General features: G+C 43.0%; 1 protein-coding gene across 9 annotated transcripts in view; it reads right to left on the bottom strand.

The window, feature by feature from the left end:
- DENND2B (DENN domain containing 2B) overlaps window positions 1-26534 on the bottom strand; it is a 239703-nt gene that overhangs the window by 74052 nt on the left and 139117 nt on the right. For all 9 annotated transcript variants that reach the window (XM_074230256.1, XM_074230257.1, XM_074230260.1 and 6 more), the window contains one exon: window positions 8401-8505. In XM_074230256.1, coding sequence (XP_074086357.1) covers window positions 8401-8480 — 80 coding nt within the window. In that variant the 5' untranslated portion in view covers window positions 8481-8505. The remainder of the gene's footprint in view (window positions 1-8400; window positions 8506-26534) is intronic.

Raw genomic sequence — 26534 nt, forward strand, 5'->3', positions numbered from 1 at the left:
TCCAGACTGTCCAGAGGAAGAGAGCCAAGACGGTGAAACTTCAGAGCTCATGCCACATAAAGGTCTCTGAAGGAAGTAGAGGTGTTTAGCCTTGAGAAAGAAAAGACTTAGCAGGAGATAAACAGAAGAGGGATTATGCTTGCTTTTCCCAACTCCTCTAAGCAGACTAGGAACCAAGTTTCAAAGAAGGAAATTCAGTTTGTTTAAAAGAACTGGGTAATAATTTAGAGCTAGTCCAAGTGAGACAAGGCCAGAGTGGGACACATTCAAACAAAAGCTGGTTGACCGCTTGTTGCATAGGCATGAGCTGGACAAAATAGCCTCTGAGATTCCTTCCAACCTAATCTGGGAATGTAAAGTGTAAAATTTTCATTGGGTCTTGGAATAGGCTCCTGAGGAAGGTATATACGTTAGCTTCCCCCCAGCCTCTGTCCAACTCGGCCCTTCCTTCCTTCTCCACGGGCTAGAGGAGAGAGCCTGGAGGCAGACACTCTGAAAAGTGTTCTCCCTCCTTGGTCCTGTCCATGGGCAGGGGCTGCCAATCTACCCGAATTGGGTACAGCTACCAAAACCACTGCAATCATTTTGCCAACACAAACATTTAGGCTGCTACTTGTCACCCAGGAAGAAAAACTCTAGCTGAGCTAGTAAAAAGCCAACAGGTATTAACTAATATCCATCATGTTCAGTCATTGAAATAGCCTAGATCCTACTGGAGAACTGGGCTGGGCTTCGCCCTGACCCCTGGCAAACAGCAAACCCCATGTGTTCAGAGGTGTCTGACTTGGGCGGGGAGGGGTCTTGTGGGAGTGACTTATGGGGAAAGAAAGAATATCCATGAAGCAGATAACTGGTTTTCTATTTGTGTTTTTTGATGATGTCAACGTGACCCTGTGGCCAAGTCAGAGAGGAAGAAGGGAGAGAAACAATGAGTCAGAAGAGAAGGGAACCAAAGAAGAAGGGGATAGAGAGAGTAAATGGCCAAAAAAGACAGAAAATGAAGACAGGGAGAAGAACAGAGAAAAAGTGAGACAAAATAAAGGGAAAACAGAAAAGAAACCAAACAAAAGATAGGCAGAGGAGAAAGAGACAGGGACAGAGAGTCAGAGCAGCAGAGAGACCAAGAGATAGATACAGAGACAAAAATAGAGAGACAGATACAAAGAGAGATTCTTAGGCTGAGAAAATATGAGATTGGGATATAGAGAGAAGGAGCAAAAGCTGAGACACAGAGACAGTGATACCGAGAGATAAAGCCAGAGCTGGAGTAACACATGCAGATCCTCCCAATGGTACTGATCCCCTTGAGAACATGACCCAGCTCCCGAGTTAGTGACACAGTAGATTCTCATATAACACACCCAGACAATGAATTCTCAGCAGGGGATGCACCATTTATTGCCAATCCCAGCCAGGGACTTTTCCACTGGGGAGGCTACCTTTAACACCTGGATTGAGAAAACAGTTGGAAATTTAACTTGTATAATAGCGTTGGCTGTTGGTGAACAAAGGGCTTCCTGGGCTTCTTACCTGTTTGGTGCCACCCTGGCCTCTCCCCAACATCACTACCATGTTAAAGCATTCCTGTACATTGGCTTTACCTGGATGTTAACCATTGACCTTACAAGTTCCCTTTCCTCTCCACTTGGAAGGCTAGAGACTCCAGTCAAAAGGGTTCCTAAGTCAATCCCCAGCGGTACCAACCTACCCAGCTTCTGCCCCAAACTAGCTCCAGTCTACTGAACAAAGAAACCATCCATGCTGCCTGTGGCCCCGGGCTACAAGGCCACATGTGCCAGCTACATCTGAGAGAAAACAAACAAGGATCCAGAGAAAAGAATGCAGCCAGGCTGGCTCTAGTCTATGGGGAATTCGGTTGTCAGGGAAGGTGGGGAGTGAACTTATTTCTGCTTTTGTCTTTCCAAACTAGTTAGGGCAGGAGTCCAGTCCATGGCTCTGATCCACAGTGGATCAAAGCCATAGTCTGGGCTCCTGTCTTTATTGAGCATCCTCAACATCTCCCCAGAAAAGAACCTGCCCAAGTCCTTGCTCCTGGAGGTAGTGGTCTGAGCTAGCCAGAGACACAATCCTAGCTAGAACTAGAAGGGTTGTGACGAGAAAGAGGTCTGGTTTCTTTGAAGTCTGAGAAGGTTTCATGGGGGGGGCATTGAGTTCTGGGTAGATCTTTGAGGGGAGTCATTGGGGAAGAAGCATGGCTAGGTTGATACTGCTCAAAGTAAAGTTCAACAGCCTTTCAGGCCATTGAGGTGGAATTAAAGCCTCACTAATCATTTCCCACCCTTTGCCTCAGCAATCAGAGATTCTAGGGACGCCGAAAGGTCCATGACCTCTCCCCTGGCTAAAGGACATGAATGAGATGGCAAATCCTCCTTGATCAACCTTGGGCTTTAGAAAATGAGTGGAAAACTGAGCCAGGAAGAACCACCCCCTCAATAGGATAGAAGGAGAACAAGAAGGAAGTTTTCTCATCCCACCCCCACCTCTAAGAAACAGCTGGTGAGAGTACTCTTTATTTCTCCATCTGACCTTGTTTCTTCTTGCATTGGGGGCTGAGGGACATGCTAGGAGTCACTACTTCAAGCATGTCTCTTGTAAGGACCCATAGAATATCCCCAGTTCCATAGGAAATGTTAAAGTCCACTCTTGCTACCAGGGTCTCCCTTTCTTGCCAGGATGGTGTAAGGGGACTTGATGGGTCACTCAAAATCCCTTGATTAAACCAATAAGATATACTGACTAGATCAGACACCTTTATGGAATCAATCAAGCTCCCCATTTTAAGTAACTCCCTTAACCAGATGAGAATACCACAAGGCAAATTAAATTATCAATTGAGGACATTAGGTGCAAACAGTTCCTCAATAATTCATAAGGAGAGAAAGCCTAAGATGACAGAAAGGGATTGGTTGGAGATACACAACCTGGGGTGGGGGGGATATGTAAAACCAACAAGCTAATTCACACTGGAGAGTCTTATGGGGAAGAAGGAAAAGAGTCTCCCTGTCTTCTCCCCCTCCCTTGGCCAAGAGAGAACCTCTAGTACTCAGGAGGACTGAGGATTGAGACTTTTCATGGACAGTCCTAGGAACAGGATGGTAGCAATGAGTGAGCGTCAGGGGCCAAGGACAACCTGGACACACACTACAAGGAACCCAGCAGAAAGCTACATTGTCCCAATGGGAAATAGCTCAAAGACTCCACGAAGAGCACTGCCAGGAACTGGGAGTTACCCCCTTTTGCCATGTCTCTAAATTGGAGTCCATTTTCCCCTTGATTCTCTATATATTGGTGGATGAGTAAGTCATAGACTTTTAGGGTGATGTTTTATATCAGACTGGGTGAAAGATAAAAGCATAATGGGGAGGGGGAAGCTGAAGCTTGTGGGGACTTATAAGCTTACAGTACTAGAAAAAATGCCCTCCCCAGTGCAGCTAGGTGGCAGTGGATAGAACGCTGGCCTTGGAGTTAAGAGGACCTGAGTACAAATCCAATCTCAGATACTTTATAATTAATTAGCTGTGTGACCTTGGGCAAGTTTAACCCCACTGCCTTGCAAAAAAAAAGGAAGAAAAGAGAAAATTGCCCTTCCCTAGATCTGTAGAGTGTCTCGTAGAGAAGATAAAGTAGTCACTCTCTAAGGATCCAGCCTGCTAGTATAAATTGGGGGGGGGGAGGGAGATTCAAAGCACACATTACAAAAGCAAGCCCAGAACCCATGCAAAACCATATGGTAGCTGGACCTGAGATGTTGCCACTGTGGAAATACTATGTACAGGTGCCTTGCCCATTTCAGTCAATCATTCTTCCTCCTTTCCCTTTTGCTTTGGTTTCATCCTCTCTTTCCCCTCCACTTTCTCCTCATTTGTCCATCTCCTCTCCCTTTACCATCCCACCCCTTATTTCTCCTCCTCCTTCCTCTCCATTCCCCACTCTATCCCATTTCTCTTCCTCATTCCTTCTTTTTTTTCTCTTGCCCCTCTTCCTCTCTTCCCTTTTTCCTTCCTTCTTTCCCTTTCCTGAGTACTCATTATTTAATAGGAGCTCTGGGCTCATTGCTAGGTGGGTCAGGGTGATACAAGTTGGCTCATTTTCCCCTGTTTATAGCTAAGTAAGGAAGATTAAAACATATACAAAAACCTCTAATATAAGGCATTTACCAAGTATCATAGAAATGTTCTAAACCAAGTGTTACAAGGCAATAAAGAAAGGATGGTTCAGGGTTTGGGTTCAAGAGGAGATGGCCTTTAAACTGAGCCTTAATAGATTTTATTGAGGGACAGTAGAGGTTGGGGGAGGTGTCTGGGCAAGGGAACCAAAAACAAAAGTACTGATGTGGGAAAATACAATTTTACTTGGAGACCAGTCTTAAAGCACAGTGAAATGTGTAGGAAGAATAGGACAAGATTATGGGAGGCTAGACCAAGGCCAAGTAGGACCTTGAATGCTAGAATGGGGAACCAGGAGGATTTCTGAGCAGAGGAGCAACAATGCCACTCTCATGTGTTGGGAAGATTCATTCAGCAATAACATATATGGCGTGATGGGAATCAGGAGACTTGGCTTTATAATTAATGCTTAGCCTCAGATAAGTCCCACCATCTTTCAGGACTTCAGTTTCTTCACCAGGAAAATGAGGAAGAGGGGCAGCTAGGTGGCACAGTATGGAGGACCTGAGTTCAAATTCAACCTCAGACACTTAATAATTGCCTAGCTATATGACCTTGGGCAAGTCACTTAACCCCACTGCCTTAAATAAATAAATTTTTTTTTAAATGAGAAGGTTGCTTCTAAGTTGGAGCAGGGGGAGGACTAGAGAGAAGGAGATCAGGAAGGGGGCTAGGTAGCAGACTAGGCAAGGGCCTTTAAGAGGCCATTGGCCAGAAGCTATTTGGATACTAGACTTTGAATTTAATCTTTAACTGGGCCCTCACTGTTGTAAAGCCAATCTCTTTACTCTTCATGATGACTGTTCCAAATCTTTCTCTTCAAACCTAACATAGGACCCCCACGTCCTCTTCATCTCTCAGCAGAGGAACATCACTCCTCATAGCTGACTGAGAAAAAGAGAGGTCACACCCCAAGAATTTCCTCCATTCCATTCTCTACATCTCAAACTCCTTGAGATCTCCCATTATCTCTTTCTGTCTTGATAAAACAAGTTGATCCCCTTCATACCCTAAGATCAACCCTTCTTGTCCCCTTGATCCCCTCCATTTTCATCTTCTTCAACAGATTTTCCCCACAGTCTTCATCTCTCCTTTTCACGGACTCATTCAGTGTTGTCTCCAAACATGTACAGAGCTTCCACATTTTAAAATTCATTTGTGGGGTAGCTAGGTTGCACAGTGGTTAGAACACTGGCCCTGGCATCAGGAGGACCTGAGTCCAAATCTACCCTCAGACAATAATTGTTTAGCTGTGTGACCTTGGAGAGCCCCCCTCCCAAATATCCATTTACCCATGCCATTCCCTAAAGCTCATTTAACATTAATGAATTTATAAATCATTTAACCTTGCCATTCTCTGAAGCTCTCTCTCTTAGAAAAAAAGCTGTCTACAATCATTGCCTCCAATTTCCTCTCCTTCTCACTCACTTGTAAACTTCTTGTAAACTCTGGTTTCTGACCTCATTCCTCAATGGAACCTGCTCTCTCCAAAGTTTCCACTGCTCTGTCTTAGCTGCCAAATCCTTTTCTCAGCCCTCATCCTTCTTAACTCACCCCTCTAGCATTTGGGAGCCAACTGCCACCACTCCTAGATACTCTTTCCCTTTCCAGGCATTTCAAGACATTTTTCTCTCCTTTGTTAACCTATTATCTATTTTCCCAACTCATTCTGGTTCTCCTTTGCTGGATCTCCATCCATATGCACGGATACCCTTGTCCTGAGGCTTCTCTTCCTTCTCTACACCCCCTTTCTTGCAATGATCTCATCAGCCCCCATGGGCTCAATTATCATCTCTAAGAAGCCAAGTCCCTGATCTATGTATCCAGCCAGCCATTATCCTTTTCTTAAGTTCTCATCCAGAATAACCAATTCCTTATTAGACATTTCTAACTAGATGCCCCAAAGGTGTCTCAAACTCAACCAACCCTAGATTGAATCATCTCTTCCCCTACTCCAAACCTGACCCTCCATTTCTGTCCAAGATGCCATCATCCTTCAGGGTCATGCTTAATGTTTCGCTCTCCCTCATCTCCCCATTTTTAATTAGTTGCCAATGGCTGCTAATTCTACCTCCAGTAACAGCTCTAATAATCTGTCTCTTTGTCTACAAAACCACCCTCACTACCCTCACTACCTCTTGCTTGGGTAACTGCAATATCCTCCTAATGTGCCTCCTTCAGGCTAGCCCCCAAATAACTGTCAAATAAATCATCCTAAAGCCTGGATCTGACCAGGTCACTCCTCTGCTCAAAAATCATCCATGAGGCTCCCTATTCTCTTCTCAACACACCTTCTCACATATTCTATGTTCTAGCCAATTGGTCTCCTTAATGTTCCTCATACATAATATTCTATGCCTTTGCCTAGGCTATGCTTCATGCCTGTAATGCAATCTTCTCCTCATCTCCATCTTCACAACTCCCTAGATTCCTTCAAAATTCAGCTCACAAGACACCACTGTCAAAGCCTTTCTTGATCTCCAGAGTTGCTCTTGTTCCTCCAACCCTAAAATTTCATTGTGTTTATTTTGCATATATTTTCTATTTTTTATATATGTACAAAGTTTCCCCTATAAGATATAAAGTCCTAGAGGGTGGGTCTATTTCATTTTTATCTCTGAAACCCCAGTAACTGGCACATAGGGTGGCAAAAAGGACTGGATCTATGATTTCATTTATATAGGAAATTCCTGAATTGAGTTTCTCTTTATCAATATCATTACTACTGATGAAGATGATGATATTATGCTAGTGATAAAAAAACAGCATTTCTATAGTGCTTTAATATTTTCAAAGCACGTGTTTTCTCACTGGATCCCCACAACAATACCATAAGGTAAGTGGGTATTTCTATGATCCTCATTTGACACATGAAGAAAGGCAGAGAGAGGGCCAAGGAGCACACAGCCGGTGTCAGAAGCCTCTCACAAACCACAGTAGGCATTTTCAAGTTCTAGAGAACCTCAGTGAGCAGATGGCATTATTTAAGTTGATCATCTGAAGAACAGCAAGGTCTCCAACCTCCACTTGGTCACAACTTAGAGGCGGAGCTCTAACTAAGAGTTACACCCAAATCAAGGCAAATCACAATATTTTATGGTCTTGTAACATGGGGAGTTGGCCTCTACCACCACAGGGTCAACTGCATTACAACAGAGATGCTCCCATGAACTGTACTGCAGTGGGGCCTGGTCGCCTTGGAGCAGATAGCTGGTGGAAGGATGGTGAAAATTTGGCTTAGGGGAGCTCTATAAAAGATAAAAGGATATTAGGATAAAACAAGGAACACAAATCCCAAAAAAGCAAGGGACAGAACCATGAGTAGGTAAAGGAAACCCCTGCATTGTCCCTCACTATGACCAGGAGTAGGTAAGTCTGGGGAGAACCCCTGTGCTTTCCACCTCTACAGAGGGGCCCCAACCTCAGCACAGAACTAGGAGTTTAAGGACCATCTAGCTTCCTGGAGCTAAATGAGGCTCACCAGAGAGGCCGGACAGCTGATATTTTAGCTAGTGGTAACAAAGGCAAGTCGTGTAAATCTGGATAAATGGGTTGATCCCTTGGGAAAGACTAAGAGAGTTGTTTTGAATGTTTATTTAAGTACAAATGAGAGTCATCCCCATTTTTTGTTGGGTTTTATAAGGCTTCTTTACTATTCAATGTATTGTTATTAATCTCAATGATCACACAGAATCTGAAGGCCTTATACTTTTTTTTTTTGTATAGAATTATACACAGACTAAATTCTGGTGTTAACAGGTTAAACCCTGTGCAGGGCATAAACCAAAGAGTATGACTAGGGAGGAGCCTGCAAGATTGAAGATGGTTTTCAGAAATCCAGAGGTCTAGGTTCTAGGACACAGGACTAGCGCTCAAAATAACGGGGGTGGGACAGCATAGCTCCACAGTTAGCCAGGGAGTAGAAAGACCTAGAAGGGGGGCTCACTTGGATGCAAGTCTTCCTTGGAGATGAATGGTCATCTCAGGGTAGGAGATGGTGTGCATTCATGGATAAAGCAGGCTAGCGATGACCCATCCCACCTGCTTCTGCTCCCAGGATGCCCAATCCTCTCCTTGTCTTTCCAGCCACACCAACTAGTCCAGGCTTTCTGAAACTCAGTCCAGCTGCCTCTCAATCCCAATGGTTCCCACAGCTGCTTTGTCCCAAGCTATCTCTGAGGCCAGATCCTGGAGGAAGCAGCTCCCCACTCACCGGCCCAGGGTCTCCCGAGGGGTCTTAGTGCCTCCAGCCCCGTGAGTGATGCTGGCATTCTTGTTGGCAGTCATGGTCATTTCGGCTCTCCGTGAATCCAAGTCCCTGAAAAAGGAAAAAAGGTACATGAGAGAGAGAGAATCCTCCTGGGGTCCGCGACTTTCTGGAAAACCGGACAATTACCTTTTAAATCATGTTTCAACTTCAAGTATAACAAAATAAGGAGCTCCCTGGCTCTTGGACTAAGGGAAGAAGGGAGATGAACCTCTCATGTTTCCAGGGCCACCCATACACTAATAATCACTTATTTATAACCGTTTCCCCCATGCCAGAGACTAAAAAGAAAAATGAAAATAAGGAAAATATTAACTAATGTTTATATAGTGCTTACTAATAACAAACACAGTTCTAAATGCTTTATAATAATTATTTTATTGGGTGTTCACAACAACCCTGGGAGAAAGGTGCTGTTATCTCCAATTTATAGATGAGGAAACTGAGGCAGAAAGAAGTTAAGTGACTTGCCCAGGGTTATACAGCTAGTGACTGAGGTTGGACAGGAACTTTCCTGTCTCTGCCTGGTGTTCTATCTATACTATGTCAGCAAAATAAGGACAACCTAGCTCGGAAGGTACGAAGAAATGTGTGTTTGTGCATTTGTGTAAGATAGGCCAACCCACACAAATATACATGTGCATGTGTGTGCATGTGTGCATGTGCATATATGACTATATATTTGCAAACATGCATGTATGTAGATGTATGCAGATATATATATATGAGATATCTTTGATCAACATAGAAATCATTGCCAAAAATTAATGCTGATGTCCCACAGCAAGAGATGATGATCAGTACTAAGTTGACCTTATTAGAATTGTGTTTACATTTCCATTAGGAAGGTTTTTTTCCCTCATGTTGCATCACCATGGGTTAAGAACTCATATTTTTACAGCTGGTATCAGTTGAGAAATGTACCATCCTCTCCCCAGTCGGGTGTCCTCTCAGATTCCTTCCCTCTCTCCTCACACCCAGTCAGGTGTTCACCCTATCATTTCCACTTCTAGGATATCACTCAAATGCATCCCTTTTTGCCCATTTCTTTACACAGCCCCCTTCTTCATTCAGACCCTCATTGTCCCTTCCCTGTAGTATTAGGACAGCCTTTAATTAGGTCTGAGCATCTGTCTCCAATTTTGTCCAGTCACGTGGTTCCCTTTCTCACTTCAAAGACCTTCAATGGCTTATTATCCATTAAAGTCTAAATTCTTTTAATTAGCATTTAAGGCCCTCTATGGCTTGGCCCAAATTAAACCTTTGTGGATACATCTCCAACTAGTCTCCCCTTTATGAACACAATTTTCTGGGAAAATTGGCCTAATATGCTATAACCCAAAGACACCCCTCACTCCCTATATCCCAGACCATTACTCATAGAATTCCCTCTACTTGAAAAGGTCCTTCCCCCCCAATTCCATCCCCCAGGGCCTATCCCCAGTCAAGCACCACCTAATTCCTATCAACCCCTTTAATCCTCTTTGATGCTCAAATGCTATCTCCTGCAAGAAAATCTTTCCCCAGTTGCCAGCAAAAAATGATAGCAGATTCTGTCTTTTAAATACTGGCATTGGGCAGCTAGGTGGCACAGTGGTTAGAGCACCAGCCCTGAAGTCAGGAGTACCTGAGTTCAAATCCGGCCTCAGACACTTAATAATTACCCAGTTGTGTGGCCTTGGATAAGCCACTTAACCCCATTATCTTGGGAAAAAAACTTAAAAAAAGAAAAAAGTTCAACTCAAATCCTTCCTTCAACTCGAGCCCTCAACAAATCACAGAAAAAGGTTCCATTAAACTATACATAAGCCATATACTGATTTAGTATCTCCCATAGCATTCAGCACAAGGTCTTGCTTATCTTACTCAATTATTTAATGAATGAATATGAAATTAGTGGTAAAAATTGTTAAATTTCCACAAATATGTTTATTTATGGCCATTAAGATCCTTAATCAACCATATATTTACCTTTAAAGAAATAATCGTTCTTCATTTCAGATGCCTAAACAGAATTCTAATTCATGATAATGCCACTACTCCTCCAAAAAGGACCTGAAACTCATGTTCTTTGATAACTTTTAAGTTCCTAGGATCTCTTTTCTTGGGGAGAAGGGAAAGTAGGTTAAAGTAAATGTTTCTGTAGAGTTTGATCTAAGAATGACTGGTCTATATTATCTGAGGATAGATAGTGAGATCAAAGGGGACTTAGGCAGATGCTCCATCAAAGAATTCTGCTAAATATTTATAGAGCAAAGAAATTATAGAAGATCCTTGCCCTCTTAACAAATTATAGCTTGAAACCCTACAGACACATCAGGGTCTCACCATTGCCTGTCAAGGGATAAGTCTGGAATCATGTCAGGAACTCTTTTATCCAAAAATACACAGCTGCCTTCTTTTCTTCTCCTCTCTTCCCATGAGACTCCAAGTCAAGGTCCCTTGATTCATAACCTCCCAGCTGCCTGGACAAACACCTCCAGATAGCCCACCAAATTGCTAGGAAGGGGGTTCTGGGGCTCAGGCCCTTGGAACCAGCTCTCCCCCCTTCTCCAGGAGAGTCTCAACATCTTCCCCCAGCTTCTGGTCATTGATATTCCCCAAACTTCAAAGGGAGCTGGCTGGAACACATTTCTATGATTTTTTATGTAACAAACAAAATCAATACTGAGAGAATAAGCTTTCAAGGAGGGGAAAAGAATCTGTGCAGTAAATCTCCTTGACCAGAGGAGCAGCTAGGTGGCGCAGTGGATAAAGCACCGACCCTGGAGTCAGGAGTACCTGGGTTCAAATCCGGTCTCAGACACTTAATAATTACTTAGCTGTGTGGCCTTGGGCAAGCCACTTAACCCCATTTGCCTTGCAAAAACCTAAAAAAAAAAAATATCCTTGACCAGAATCTGTTGTCCAAGATTCACAGGCCCTAATTCCCTTATGCATTGACAAGAGCCACTATAACCCAATAGGTAAGTATCCTGAGAAGATGAATGAACAGTCTACTCAAAAGAGCAATAAATATCTATTTGAAATAGAAAGGTCTGATTAAACCATCTGAGGATTTCCCTCCACAGAGATGACCAAAAAGCAGCAATGCCAGGAGCAGACAGGTATCCGAATACTACGCAATGGTCCAACCATTCTAGAAAATGATTTTGAAACCATTCACTCCCTCTGACTCTGAGACTAAACTAAAGGTCAACACACAGAAATATTTAGTGGCAGTACTTTTTGTAGTGGCAAAGCATAGGAAACCTTTCTTATTGAGGGAGCAGTAATCAGAAGATGAATACATTTGAGTAATATAGATGTAATGGAATGTTACAGTCATGTGGTTTCATACAAAGGGAGGAATAAAAGGGAATCAGAGAAAGATGGGAAGATTTATATGAATTAATGGTGCATATTAAAATAAGCAAGACCAAGATAACAACATATTAGCACAAATGTAATGATGGGTAGAAATTGGAGCACTGGCAAAAGCTGTGGAAGACCTGAGTTCAAATGCAGCTTCAGATGTCTATTGACTGTATAAAACTGGGCAAGTCATGTAGCCAATTTCCTCATCTGTAAAATGGGCTTGGTAATAGCCCTTACTTCCCAGAGTGTGGGAATGAGCTATTTCTTTTTTTTTTAATAATTTTATTTTTTTATTTTATTTTTTTTTTGCAAGGCAAATGGGGTTAAGTGGCTTGCCCAAGGCCACACAGCTAGGTAATTATTAAGTGTCTGAGGCCAGATTTGAACCCAGGTACTCCTGACTCCAAGGGCCAGTGTTCTATCCACTTCGCCACCTAGCCACCCTGGAATGAGCTATTTCTAAAGAGCTTTGTAAACATTAAGACTTGACTATTGAAAAGAATGGTAACAGAAAGTTGAACCAAGTTAACTGGAAAATCAGTCTCAGTCCCAAAGTGTATCATGGGACTAAGAGGGTGGAGTGTCACATTACTGTTAGATGTAATCACTGCATCAGTAGTTTTTGCTTTTTTCCCCCTTTGGTATAAGGGATGTAATAAAATAAAGTTTAATTCCCAGGCCGAGAGATAGATTGGAATACATACAGAAATCACTGTGTTGGAAAAGCAAAAGGCAGCAATATAACTTTAAAAATTCAATATTCAGATACAATCCTTTAAGGAATGTCAACTTTGGGCATCAGGACAGGAAGTGAGGTGGTTTAAAGGCCCCTCAAATATGTTAGGATGGTGAGGAAATTAGAATGACGCATCCTGCCAACCCCTACCAGCTGGTGAGGAGGGAGTACCCTGGCAGTGCTCCTCGTGTTCACTATGACTTCAGTCAAGTCTGGTACAGCAGATGTTCTTAACTAGGGATCTGCAAATTTCTTCATCATTTTTGATAACTGCATTTCAAAACATTATCTTCCTTCTGCTCAAGTTTTTGACTATAGGAAGGGCAGTCCTCTATTTAAAAGAGATTGAATTTAAAAAAATGAAAAAAATTGGGGGGAGGTAGTACCATAGGACCATGAGCCAAGGAACTACCACTGGAGGTGGTGTCCTGAAAAAAAGAGTATTTCATTTTGTACATTTAACAATATTCTAACAAAATTTATCTGGAAGAACAAAAGGTCAAGAATATCAAGGGAATTAATGGGAAAAAATGCAAAGGAGGGTATCCTTACAAAACCACCTCTTAAAACTATATCATGAAGTGTCAATCATCAAAACTATCTGGTTCTGGTTAAGAAAAAGAATGGTAAATCAGTGGAACAGACTAGATACACAACACACAGTAGTAAATGTGTGTTTGATAAACCCAAAGACCTCAGTTTCCAGGATAACTCATTACTTGACAAAAATTGTTGAGAAAACTGGAAAACAGTATGGCAGCAACTAGGTATATAGATAAAAATCTATACAGTATACAATATCCCAAGGTAAGGTCAAAATGGGTACCTAAGCAAATAAGGAGATTAAGGAATAGTTTATTTGCCAGATCTATGAAAAGGGAAGAATTTTGGGCCAAACAAGAAATGGGAAGCATTAAGAGATGTAATATGGACAATTTTGATTGTACTACCTTACACCTTTCAGATTGGTTAATATGACAGAAAAGGAAAATGATAAATGTCGGAGAAGATGTAGGGAAAATTGGACACTAGTGCACTGTGGTGGAGTTGTGAGTTGATCCAAGCATTCTGGAGAGCAATTTGGAACTATGCCCAAAGATCAATAAAACTGAATACCCTTTGATCCAGAAATACCATTTCTAGGTCTGTATCCTAAAGAGATCATAAAAAAAGGGAAAAGGACCTACATATACAAAAAATATTTTAGCAGTTCTTTCTGTGGTGGCAAAAAATTGGATAATTAAGGGGATATTGAGGTAAATGAATATAATGAAATGCTATTATGCCATAAGAAATGATGAGGAGACAGATTTCAGAAAAACCTGGAAAGACCTACATGGAGTGATGCTAAGTAAAGTGAGCAAACCCAGGAGAGCATTGTACACAGTAACAACAACACTGCATTGATCAACTATGAATGACTTAGCTATTCTCAGCAATCAATGATCCAACTCCAGAGGAATTATGATGGAAAATGTTATCCACATACAGAGAAAAAACTGATGGCATCTGAATGCAGATCAAAGCATACTATTTTCACTTTATTTTGTGCATCTCTACTTTCTTTCTATCATGAGATGCATTATTTTATTCACTCTGAATAGTGATCCTATTTTGCCTGTGATTCTTCTCTTTTTCCTAAATATAGTGGATTTTTTTAATCCTATCTTTTATTCTTAGCTTTCACCAGTCTCAACTTATTCTGAACCTTATCCCTCCCAACCATCACTGCCATGATCATCCTCTATACCTCTCTTTGTTTCCATCTTCAGAACATTATTTTAAAAAAAATTCTGACTTGGTGAATTATCTGTGCAACCATATCTTTTTTTTTTAGACACCTCCTCTTTCCCTCCTCATCAGAAATGTTTGCTTCCTCTTTATGCATCTTCCATGATTTCAATCTTGGAAACTTCCCATCACCAGGGCTGGCTGACTTTGTAGAATTTCAATCCAAAGGGTCCTAGTTATCCCTTCACTGAGTCTTATGAAATCTCTTTTACAAAAAGCCACATTATTCCCAATTTTTCCTGTCCTCTATCACAAGTTCTAAAATAGAACAATTCAGCTTAATAGATAATCAAGGGGCAGCTAGGTGGTGTAGTGGATAGAGCACCAGCCCTGGAGTCAGGAGTACCTGAGTTCAAATCCAGCCTCAGATGCTTAATAATTACCTAGCTGTGTGGCCTTGGGCAAGCCACTTAATCCCATTGCCTTGAAAAAACCTAAAAAAAAAAATTAAAAAAAGATAATAAAAAAACAACAACAGTAATAAGCAAAACTGCTGACACAATGGACACAAAAACTGACCTAGTAATCATCTGTTTTTCTGCCACCGAGGAGAAAACAAGGGAGAAGACCTGAGATATATTTCATTATCTGTTCTCTGACTTTCTTTCTATTTATTTTTTCATTTAAAAGAGTGACTCTTGAATTCCTATTAATTTCGGTCTGTATCAGCTCATACAAATCTTCCCATGGTTCTCTGAATTCCTCACACCCATCCTTTCTCACTGTACAATAATATAATAATAATCTTATCGTAATCATCTAAGTCTTAGAGTGTTGCTATGAATAGTTTCATATATATGGAATATTTTGTTAGTGTCTTCAACTTTCTTGGAGTATAGCCCAATAGTAGGATGGAACAATGGGCCAAAGAGCAAAATTCCAGTACAATCTCCAGAAGTTTAGGACCACTTCACCACTCTACTCAAAATGCATTAAGGTTCTTGTCCTCTTCCCACAGATCCTCCAACAGTGGCCATTTCCAGGAAGCATTTTCTTTTACTTTTTTTTTGTATTTTTTCCAATTACGTGTACAGATAGTTTTCAACCTTCATTTTTTGTTAAGATTTTGAGTTCCAAATTTTTCTCCCTTCTTCCCTTCCCTCCCCCTTCCCCAGCCAATCTAAGTTGTACATGTATAATCATGTCAAATATATATCCATAGTAGCCATGTTGTGAAAGAAGAATTAGAAAAAAAAGGAAAACCACAAAAAACCCAAGAAATTAAAAAAAGTGAAAATAGAATGCTTCTATCTGTATTCAACTCCATAGTTCTTTATCTGGATGTGGATGGCATTTTCCATCACAAGTCTACAGAGAAACCATTCCTTCATTCTCCATTCCTTCTTTCAAAGTTTACTTCATCTTCAGTCCTTTTCTAAACTCTGCATGGAAGAGAAGTTTTTTGAAATGTCTCTTCCTATACTTATGACGGCTTTCTTCTCTGGTTCCTTTGACTTCTGAGTTGTTTTCTTGGAACTCTATGTCTGAGGGGCCCTCCACTGACCTGTGATGCTGGTGGGGCCAGGCATGACAGGGTCGGGATAGTGCTTTTCTAGGCTGCAGGAAAGATGCAGTACTGACTATAGAGACACTTAAACTCAGAAGCCTCAAGATTTCTTCCCATTTTCTTCTCATTGAACCCTTTTCATTCCCTCCCACCCATTCCCAGATGCCTTCTTTTCCAACCTTATCCTCATAACAAAACTTTAAGTTTAAAGTTTTTTGGCCGAAGTTTTAGATTTTTAGCTTTCTCCTACCAGATGGTCTGTCTCCAATTCAGCAAAAACAGATTTTGTAGAAGCCTCAAGTTGTATTTAAACACTTCCCATAAGCATAAAGTGGGGTAAGGGTTACTTGGGCAGTTCTAATCCCCAGGAACTCTCCCAGAGCTTCCAAAGCAACATCAAAGACCAGATGAACAGCATGCCAGGCTGAGAAATCTACTTCCCGGTCCTTGTTTAACCTCATCCTCCTTTTATTTGTCTTTCTCTCTGCTTCTCTTTCTCTCATCCTATGTCTATGGCTCTTTTTTTCCTCTCTCTACTTTTGCCTAGGTCTCTAAGTCTCTTCTCTACTCCCACTACCCTACCACCACTTTTCATCCCCCAGAGACTCTTAACCCTTAACGGGGAAAGAGAGAGGTTCAATCCCTTGAGAATTTCCTCCATCCCAGAGACTTCTTTCATGAAATACGACCTTGATACTTCCAGTTACCATCCAATGACACACACCTCTTTCTTTCTTTTTTTTTTTAGATTTTTTTTTCAAGGCTACGGGTTTAAGTGGCTTGCCCAAGGCCACAAGGCTAGGTAATTATTAAGTGTCTGAGGTCGGATTTGAACCCAGGTACTCCTGACTCCAAGGCTGGTGCTCTATTCACTGCGCCACCTAGCCACCCCAAATACGCCTCTTTCTTATAAGGAACTCCCTTCTTTTCCTACCTCAGAGGTCAGACTAATTCTCACTCATCAAAAAGTCTACATATCCACTTCAGCTGAACTCTGAGGTCATGCCCAGAAGATAAGTATGCTTCCTTTAGTAATGATGGAAAAGGCATTCACAAAGATGAGTGGCTTGATCAGAGGAAGAGAGAAAGCCAGGAACAGAATACAAACCACCTGAATTTCCTTTAATATTCTCAACTAAATGAGAAGCTGCTATGGTAACATGGTATGCATGGACAAGATTCTTTGGGTAAGGCTTAGGGAACAGTGTGGCCCTTTCTTAGTAGGAATTGAAAGAAACTTCCAAATCAACACATTCAACAAATATTGCAAGCCTACTGAATGCTTAATATTGTTCTAGGCAATGGAGAGATAAAAAGTTTAGAAAGGAGTGGTATTATTTGATACCTTTCCTGATACTGACTCTCTATTTTGAGTCTCCCTGGTCCTTGTAATCCAATAGGTACAAAAAGGAGCTTATTGGCTCTTCCTCCTAAGTCTTTATCTACTTTGAGATTTTACTATTTCTGTTAGCAATACTGACACTTACCAAGTCTCCCATAATCAAAACCCTCCCTTTCCCTTTGACTCTTCCCTCTCTCTTCCTTCTCATCCCATATCTCCTAATTTTCATCCCCTATATTCTCACGGATACCATTCTAATACAGGCCCCTTCATTGACCATCACCTAGAAAATCACAAAAGCCTCCAAATAGGTCTTCCCAAAACCACTCTTTCTCTGACTGAAACCACCATTTATGTCGTTTTCAGTATGAATACATTAATCTTGTCATATTACTCCTCTGTTCAAAAATCTTCCACAGCTCCCTATTGCTCACCAAATAAAGTTCAGAGCCCAGCTCTCAAGGTCCCTTCAGCATGGTAACTTTCTTGGTAATAAAATAATCATCATAATAATGGCTTGGTTTGGGCCATTTATCTCTATATGTAGATCTACGGAATCTAAGAGCTATCTAGGATAAACCTCAGGGGACATCAAGTCCAATTCATATTTCAATAAGAACCTTCTACAAGATCCTCTCAAATTGTTTGTCCATCCTCTTCTCAATGACTTCCAATGAAATGGAACATTCTCTATGTCCTAGGGAGCCCATTCTACTCAGGACTAGTTTTTGCCCTTTTATCAAGCCTAAATTAGCCTCTTTAAAATTCTCAATTATTGTTCCTTTTTCTGCCTTCTGGGACCACACTGAACTAAAAGATCCTTCTGCCATAATGCTATCCCTTTAAGTTATCAAATCAACCTATCATATCATCCTTTTTAAACCTTCTCTTCCCTAAGCCAAACATCTATTTCAAATGTTCCTTCACACAATTGTTCCTTCAAATGGTCCTAACATTTGGGGTGTCTTAATGTAGCCAAGAACAGCCAAGACTTTTTGGTGAGGTCACCCCATGGACTCATGTTGAGTCCACTAAATCCACCAATACTTCAACACAGTTCTCAAAGGAATTGTTGACTAGCCACATTCCTCCCAATCTTGCCATCTGGGAAGTTGCTTTTTAGAATGAATCTAAATGTAAAGCTTTACATTTACCCATTACACTTCAACACCATCAATGGGGCCCATCGTTCTAGCCTTTTCCTTGTGGTGCTTCTGACTCTCTCAGATTTCACCACCAGGCCTTAGCTGCCTTCTCATTCCAGAACTTCCCTAAGCTCTTGAGGCTTACACCCTGAAGACCCCTGGATCATACCGGACCCCTTGCTTCCATGGGGTTTCCATCTTAGAAGTAGCACCAGATTTGCTGTGCTTTATTTCCCTCCTGACTCTCCCGGACTTTGCCACCACACTCTTTCCCACTTCCCCTTACTTTTCAGCTTTTATTCTCCCATTGGAATGTAAGTTCCTTGAGGGCAATGACTGTCTTAATGCTCCTATTGGTATTCTCAAAATCTAGCACAATGTTCAGCACTTTCTAAATTCTTATTGCTTGTCTGTTTGTTGCCTAGGCGAAAGAGACCTTTTTGGGATCCAGATTCTGGCATGTGATACATTCGCTATTCTTCCAAAGTATGTGTCAGCTTCAAATTTGATAAGCGTGACATTTATACCTTCTTCCAAGTTGTTGATAAAAAATGTTGAACAACACTGGGCCATGGGCCATAACTCCACAGGGCTAAAGACCTCCCTCCTGGCTGACATCAATCCATTAACAACTGCTCTTTGGGTCCAAACAGTCAATTAGTTCCAGATCTCCCCAACAAAACTATCCTAAAGCTCAGAGTTCTCCATTTTACTCATAAACATTTTAGGCACAACTGTCAAAATACTTGGCTGAAATCTAAGCATCCTGTCCTTCTATAGCATTCTTATATGGACAAATAAATAAAATCCTGGCAAGGTTTTTTCTTGATGAAGCCGTGCTGATTTTGAGTGATCTCAATTACCCTCCTTTCTTAATTGCTCACAAAGCATCCCTTTAATAATGTGTTCTAGGATTTCATCAAAAGTGGTTGAGCTCCTTCTTAGCAGTATAATGCAAAGATGATTCTAAAAGACTTGTGATGGAAAATACCATCCACATTCAGAGAAAGAACGGTAGAATCTGAATGTAGACCAAAACATACTATTTTCAATTTCCTAAATTTGTTTTGTTTTTTGTTTTTTCTCCCTCTCATGGTTTTTTCCCTTTTGTTCTGATTCATCTATCACAACATGACTAATATGAACATACATTTAACATAGCTATACATGTATAACCTATATAAGATTTCTGTCAAGGGGAGGGAGGAGTGAAGGAAGGGAGAAAAAGATGGAAATCAAAATCTTTCAAAAAATGAATTTTGAAAACTATATATGTAATTGGGGGAAAAAAGGAAAGAAAAACATTTTTTAAAAGTAGTTGAGCTCACTTAAGAGTCTGAACTCTCTTTTGTCTTTTGAAAGCTGAGGTAATATTTACCCAGCTATACCCTACAACACTTCTCCTTATCCAAGAGCTTTCAGGGACCACTGACAGTGACTCAGCAACCCTATCTGCCAGTTTGGGGTTTTATTTATGTATTTTTTTGGTACTCTAGGACACAACGTGTGTGTCTCCAAGCCTTGTGACCTGAACTTGGGAAAGGCGACAGGATGCTGCCCCATGTTCTCTTCTCATCACTTCTCCACTGGAGCGCCACTCCCTCCTACCCATTTTTGTTCTCCGCTCCCCAGGCCAACAATTACTCTTCTTGGATGGAAACACAGAAAACACGTAAGAGACAAGAAGTCAGCTTCCTCCCTGTCATAGTATCATTCCATTTATCTGATCCCCTCTCTTGTTCTCCAGCATAGCTTTAAGGAAATCAAAACACCATTGTCACCATGCCCACGACATCCTAGCTTTACTTCTCCTAAGAGCTTCTTTTACAGCAGCCTCTCTTGTATACTCATCCACAATGATCCCCTTCCTCTTCTGGATTTCTTTATAAAATGCAAAGGTGTCAAATTCTAAGCAATAAATTCATAGAATCAGTGGTTTCTTTGAGGCAGGTCCTTTTTTTTCTCTTCTCACAGGAATCATATCTACTTATGTCTTCAGGATTTCCTTCCTGTGAACTTCATCTCCCTCTTGAGCCAATTTCCTCTTCAAAATATTAGGCCAAAGGATCTCAGCTTCCTGTCCCACTTCTAGAGCTTACTTCTTTTAGTCTCAAACTATTCCCTACACCTCAAATTTATTTTGTTCTCTACTATATCTACTGAATTCCTATTTTAAAAATAAAATTCATCAAGAAACATTGTTCTTCTATCACTTCAGTCGTGTCACAGCCATCATGACCCCATTTGGGGTTCTCTTGGCAAAGATAATCGAGGGTTTGCCATTTCCTTCTTCAGCTCATTTTACAGATGAGGAAATTAATGCAGACGGGGCTAAAGAGTTTAAGGCTAAATCTGAACTCAGGTCTTCCAGGCCCGGGTTATTCATTGTTCTACCTGGTTACCCAAGAATCATTAAGCACTTGTTATCTATAAGACACTATGCCCAAGCATGGGGGAACAAAACAAAAACAGTTCCTGCCCATAAGGAGCTAACAGTCTAACAGGAGAAAATGCTATGAATATGACTTGGTACTTGGTACAGCATTTTAAGATGATAACCCACTCCTCTTAAGGGTCCCTGAATAAGAAGAGTCAATGACTGAAAGGATTTTTAAATTAGGCTTTCTCTTCTTTGGTCTCTCTTATCTAATAAATACTGTTCTTTTCACTAGACTGCTCTAGGAACTGCATCTTGTGTCTGCTCTTTTTTTTGATCTTAGGTGAAGGAGTATTGCAGTCATGATGGACATGTCCAGGTTTGGAGACTACTTTGTGAGTCTGAGAGGATCAAAAGACCTAAATATACTCTGGTCAGAAATGACTGGCAACAAGAGGAGGCGTCCTTGGCAACTATTCCAGGGCTTTTAGAGAAAACAATAAACCAGCTGGAGGATGAACCCAAGCTCTCCCCTGGATTGGCAGAAGAGTTATTTGTACAGTGTAGAACTGAGGTGAAATGTTAACAAAACCTATTCAACACTTCATGTTCCAGATTTATGACTCAAAATCCTGGCAGATTCCAAGAGTCAATTCAAATTACTAATTGCTTAAATCTTGTCAATGTACACCACGCATTTTTGATGCTTTTTAGATTCTTTTCTGAGTTGTATTTTGAGTATTTTTTAGACTCTCCTCTTTGGGGAGACCCTAGCCATGAGCACAATTAAAGTTCTAAGTAATTATTCTTGTGATTTCAGGGTGGGGATATAAGGAGCTGAAGAATGTGAGAATGGAGAGGCTAGCCCTTGCCAAACTGTCCCAAGTCTGAACTCAGTCCAAAGTAGATGAGCCTTAAGAGGAAAGGGAATGGATGCAGTGTCCCAGTCCCTGAACCCAATTTTTTTTTGTTAGACATATATAGGTGTTGTATATAATTTACCAGAGTATCCTCACAATGTGGGTTAGGTCCACCCCTCTTCCTTCCCTCCTGGAAAAGGGATTATAGTTTTCCCTCAATAGAGACCAAAAGGTCCAGAGACTTGGTTTCCCCGATGCATAAAAAGTTTCACTCATGTGTAGTCTGGGCCATCCAACTTGTTGAATTTTTGGAGACCAGGCAAGTTACCATGTCCTTCCCCATATGCTGGCCCTGATGGTCATATGGAGACAAGGGGGTCTTGCCCAGAGAAGCTATCCTTGGCAAGTAACTTTGCTGTGTTAGGGCAGAGTAAACCTCCTTTTGTGAACTGTTCAATGACTGATCTGGCAGTACCTCAGTATGACTGGGCATGGACTAAGAGAGGTGTTAGGACTGCTTCTAAGCTATAGGTATGGAGAAAAAGATATGAGATGATTTTGTGGGGAAGACACTAGCAACTGAAGATATAAGATATAAGGAGCTCATGCATGTAGAATGAGCTCAGCTCTGGAATCAGGAGGAAATGAGTCCTGCCTCAGATACTTACTAGCTGTGTAACCCTGGGCAAGTCACTTAACCCTGATTACCTCTAAAAAAAAAAGTTAGCTCAGCCTTGAAGGAATCAGGAGACATACTAGAGCCAGATATTTTTCTGAGGATCCTCTGTATCCATGGGAATCCAAGTGAACCCATGGGAACTGGTGAGATCACATGAAAGAGAATAGAGAGAAAAGAGAAGATGGTCTTGGTCAGAGTCTTGGAGGATGACACATGGGAGAAGACCTAACTAAGGAAGACCTAGACAGGTGGGTGAAGGACCATGGGACAGCAATCAAGAAAACCCCAGAGAGGACAAGGTATCCAAGAGGGGAAGAAGATGGTCAACAGAGCCAAATGATGTAGAGAAGTAAGTCAGGAGAGAAGGAAACTCAGGGACATGATGAGCAGCCCTTCACCATCCAAGTTCCACTTTCCCAAGAGTCCTCTCAGAGTCATGTAGTGAAACCCTGCAGTCTAGATTCTCCCCAAAAGATTACCAAGTCCTAGAGTCTTCACAGGCCAACCTCATCCCATCAGACATGCAGAGTCCAAGAACTAAGGCACCATGGAAACTGTCTTCTTTCTCTAAGGAGGAGCAAATGCAACAGGAGATTTTTCTCTAGAAGCTCCAATGCCCAAACTCAATTTCCTGAAGTTATCCATGTGGCAACTTACACAAAGCTTGTACTACTTGGGAAGTCCCTTCCCCATCTTCCTCTGTTGGGAAACTAGATTCCAACATTACAATGCCTACTAAAGAATTCCAAATATTCCCCCACCACAAAGTGGGTGGGGGGTTTCAGAACAGTGAGTGTCCTTGAACTTCTTTCTGGGCTGTGTCCTTAAGTTAGTGTTAACTATTCCAGGTTGAAGGAGCAGGGAGAGAGCATCTCTACTCCACCTTTGTGTTGAAAGAAAGAAAAAAGGTGAAATCCTCAAAAGTTGAAATCTCCAGAGACTTTTTCATATCCGGCACAGAAGAGTTGATTCTTCAGGCAAATAATCACTAAGCATTCCCTGCATCCCTTCAGTTTGATTGTGGAAGTCTTCAAATTGACAGGGACTAACAACGACTCACAATCTGATTTTATTCATTTAATAAGGGAATTCTTCAGTTTGCTCATAGCCTCCTTTCCAACCCTGCTCAACCCCCACTTGCATTTATAGTTCTTAAAGTATCTAAGTGATTTTGCCATAGTAGACAATAAATACAAGTTACTTGTTTTACAGACTCTATAAATTCCAGCACTCCTATTGATGCTGAGTTGATAAAGGAGTTTCCTGGAAAGAACCTCCATTGGTAAAAGACCACCACTCCAAACGTCAGAGCTTGACCATGGTCCTGAACTGTCCACCAAAACGACCATCCCTAGGTCATTCCTTGCAACTTGGATCCCTTCTCTCTTCCCTACATCCTCTAACTCAATAGCAAAATCCTCCAGTGCTACAAATCCCCATGGGTGGCTTCCACTCTCTTGGAGCCTCTCAACAGATACTGATAGATTTGAAAAATCTTATCAATGGGCATTCGAGGTGATGGCATTTGTCCACTTGCAAACAGCTTGTGACCTCAGCTCTAAGTAAGCTCTTCCAACCCCCCACCCCACCCCCAGAACAGCAACTCAGGCCTATTTACAAGAGAGAGCTTAAAATTCTGCCTAGATCTGCAATGATGCTGCCATCTGTCTGCTAGCTCCCCTTAGTCCCCCCAAAAGAAGGCCAACCATAAGTCCCCTATGACATCATTTGGCTCCCACCCAAGGGATGCTAAGCCTTTCACTCTTCGGAGAGATAAAGCAAGCCATCCTTGGCACACAGTGGCTGGGGGCGAGTCGTCTCATTTAATTCACGCCTCCCCAAAAGTTTCCTAGCATCCTCCCCACTTTGCTAGAAATTTAGGGTGAGGTGCAAAATCGGAGGGACAGCCCCGGGGGGGGGGTCTGGTACAGCTGGGTTCTGGGTCCCCCCTCGGTGGGGGGTCCTGGAAAATCTGGGAATCATCTCAAGACCGGCCTAGTGAGCAGGGAAGAGGAGAAGAGGAGGGTGGAGGCAGGGGCGGCAGATCCTGGGGTTCACCCTCACCCAGGGCCACAGGCCGGGCCCCTGAGCTTCATAAGAACCGGGGACTGCCAGGTCCTAAGCCGGGCTCCTTGATAACAATCGCCACCAGACCCAACTTTGGAAGGGAACAAGCAGGAAAAGACGGACGTATGTGGGGGTGTACAGAGAGGTATATAGCCATAATAGAGATTATCTGCGTGTGTGTACATGCATGCATGTGTACACAGGCATAGTGTGTGTGTGCATGATAGAGGCGCGTGCATGATTCTGTGCATAGACATAGCATGAATGTGCACCCGCGTGTGTGACTGCATGCGCTGTATGCATGCATGATGGGCCTTTGATCCATGTGTGGCCATGTGCGTGTTGCCCTGGGTACATGATACATACACTACACGCATATAAGACACATGATATAGGCGACATCCGGGTCAAGTGCAGATGTGCCTGTGCCATCGGCTCGAATATACATTCGGATCTCAACTACCTACGATGCACGCCCTGCCTGGGCACCCTCCTCGGCCCGCGCCCTTCGCGCCCCTCCCCCGCCTGCCTTCTCCAGGCCGCGGCCAGGCGGGCCCGAGCCCCCGGATGAGGGCCCGAGCCCCCGGATGAGGGCCCCGGAGTCCCCGATGAGTCCCCGGATGAGGGCCCGAGTCCCCGGATGAGGGCCCGAGCCCCCGGATGAGGGCCCCGAGTCCCCGGTGAGTCCCCGGATGAGGGCCCGGAGTCCCCGGATGAGGTGCCCCCCAGCGGGGGGCAGGTGCTTGGAGGTCCGGGGCCGGGCAGCTCCGGCGGCCTCCTCTCGGGGCCCAGCCTCGGCCTCCCCTCCAGGCCTCCGCTGGGCTCCGATGGCCCAGGCCGGGCCAGGTCACAAGGGGCAGGGCAGGGCGGGGCCCGGGGCAGGTGTCCGCTTTATCCCACTACTTACATTTTTTTTAGGTTTTTTTTGCAAGATTAGGTGACTTGCCCAAGGCCACACAGCCGGGTCATTATTAAGTGTCTGAGGCCGGACTTGAACTCAGGGCCTCCTGGAGACCCCCAGGGCCGGGGAAGGCAGGGGGGAACGCTGCGCTCTGCGGGCATCAAATAGAGCCGCGCCCCGGGGGTCCCAAGCCAGGCCGGGGGCCCCTGGGCACCACCCCACCCTGCCCGCCTCAGTTTCCCTATTTGTAAAACGGGGGCGACACCCCCACAGGGCTGGAGTCAGGCCCGAGGCCCTGGGCGGCAGTCATGACTGGGCCTGAGTGATCACCACGGCCCACCCTGGCAGACCCCAACCACCACCCAGCAAGGGAGAGACAAGAGGGCAGCTGTAGACCCCCCAAGAGCCCCCAACCCCGCCGACGAAGCCAGGTCACAGCTGCCTGGGTAGCTCCTGCAGAGATCGCGGAGAAGCTGTGCCCGGCTGGAAAGAGAAGCCCGGGCACAGCCCAGTAGTGTACCAGGGATGGGCCGCCGGAGGGTGGGCACCAGATAGGGCTGCGAGCGAACGCACTAATGCGCCACAATTATCCATACAAACGAACGGCGGCTTCTTTCTCCCAAGAAATCACCCTGTGCAAAGAGAACAGACAATACTCACAAGCGGGCAGAAACCCAAAACGGCAGGGCCATTCTGAGCCCCGGGAATGTCTAGAGAAACCCACCTTCCCCCCTTTTGTCAGAACACAAACTGCAGTATACGCATCACACAGGCCGGGAACCTCTGCTATATGGGTGCATTCTTATAAGGGAGATTTCAGTGGGAGTGCAGATGGACAAATATTGAGAAAACTTTTAAAATAAGTTTTAAAAATTTGACTCGGTATCTAATACTAATAATTACAGTAGCTAGTTTTTAAATAGTTCGTTCATGTTTGCAAAGTACATGTTTTCTCGTTTGACTCTCACTGTCTGAAGTAAGTAATATTTTATTATTATCCCCATTTCACAGTTGAAGAAACAGGGACTCTGGGGCAAGTAGGTGACGCAGCGGATAGATCACCGGCCCTGGAGTCAGGAGTACCTGGGTTCAAATTCGACCTCAGACACTTAATAATTACCCAGCTGTGTGGCCTTGGGCAAGCCACTTAACCCCTTTTTTCTTGGAAAAAACCTAAAAAAGAAAAAAAAAAAGAAACAGGGACTCAAGAGAGTTTAAAAATAAGACAGCTGGTAAGTGGCCAAGGCAAGATTCAAACTCAGGTCTTCCTGACTCCAAGGATTTCATCGACTACCCCACTTAGCTGCCTATTTGCCAA

Source organism: Macrotis lagotis, chromosome 3, assembly GCF_037893015.1.
Source record: "Macrotis lagotis isolate mMagLag1 chromosome 3, bilby.v1.9.chrom.fasta, whole genome shotgun sequence".
In the NCBI taxonomy this organism is placed as follows: domain Eukaryota; kingdom Metazoa; phylum Chordata; class Mammalia; order Peramelemorphia; family Peramelidae; genus Macrotis; species Macrotis lagotis.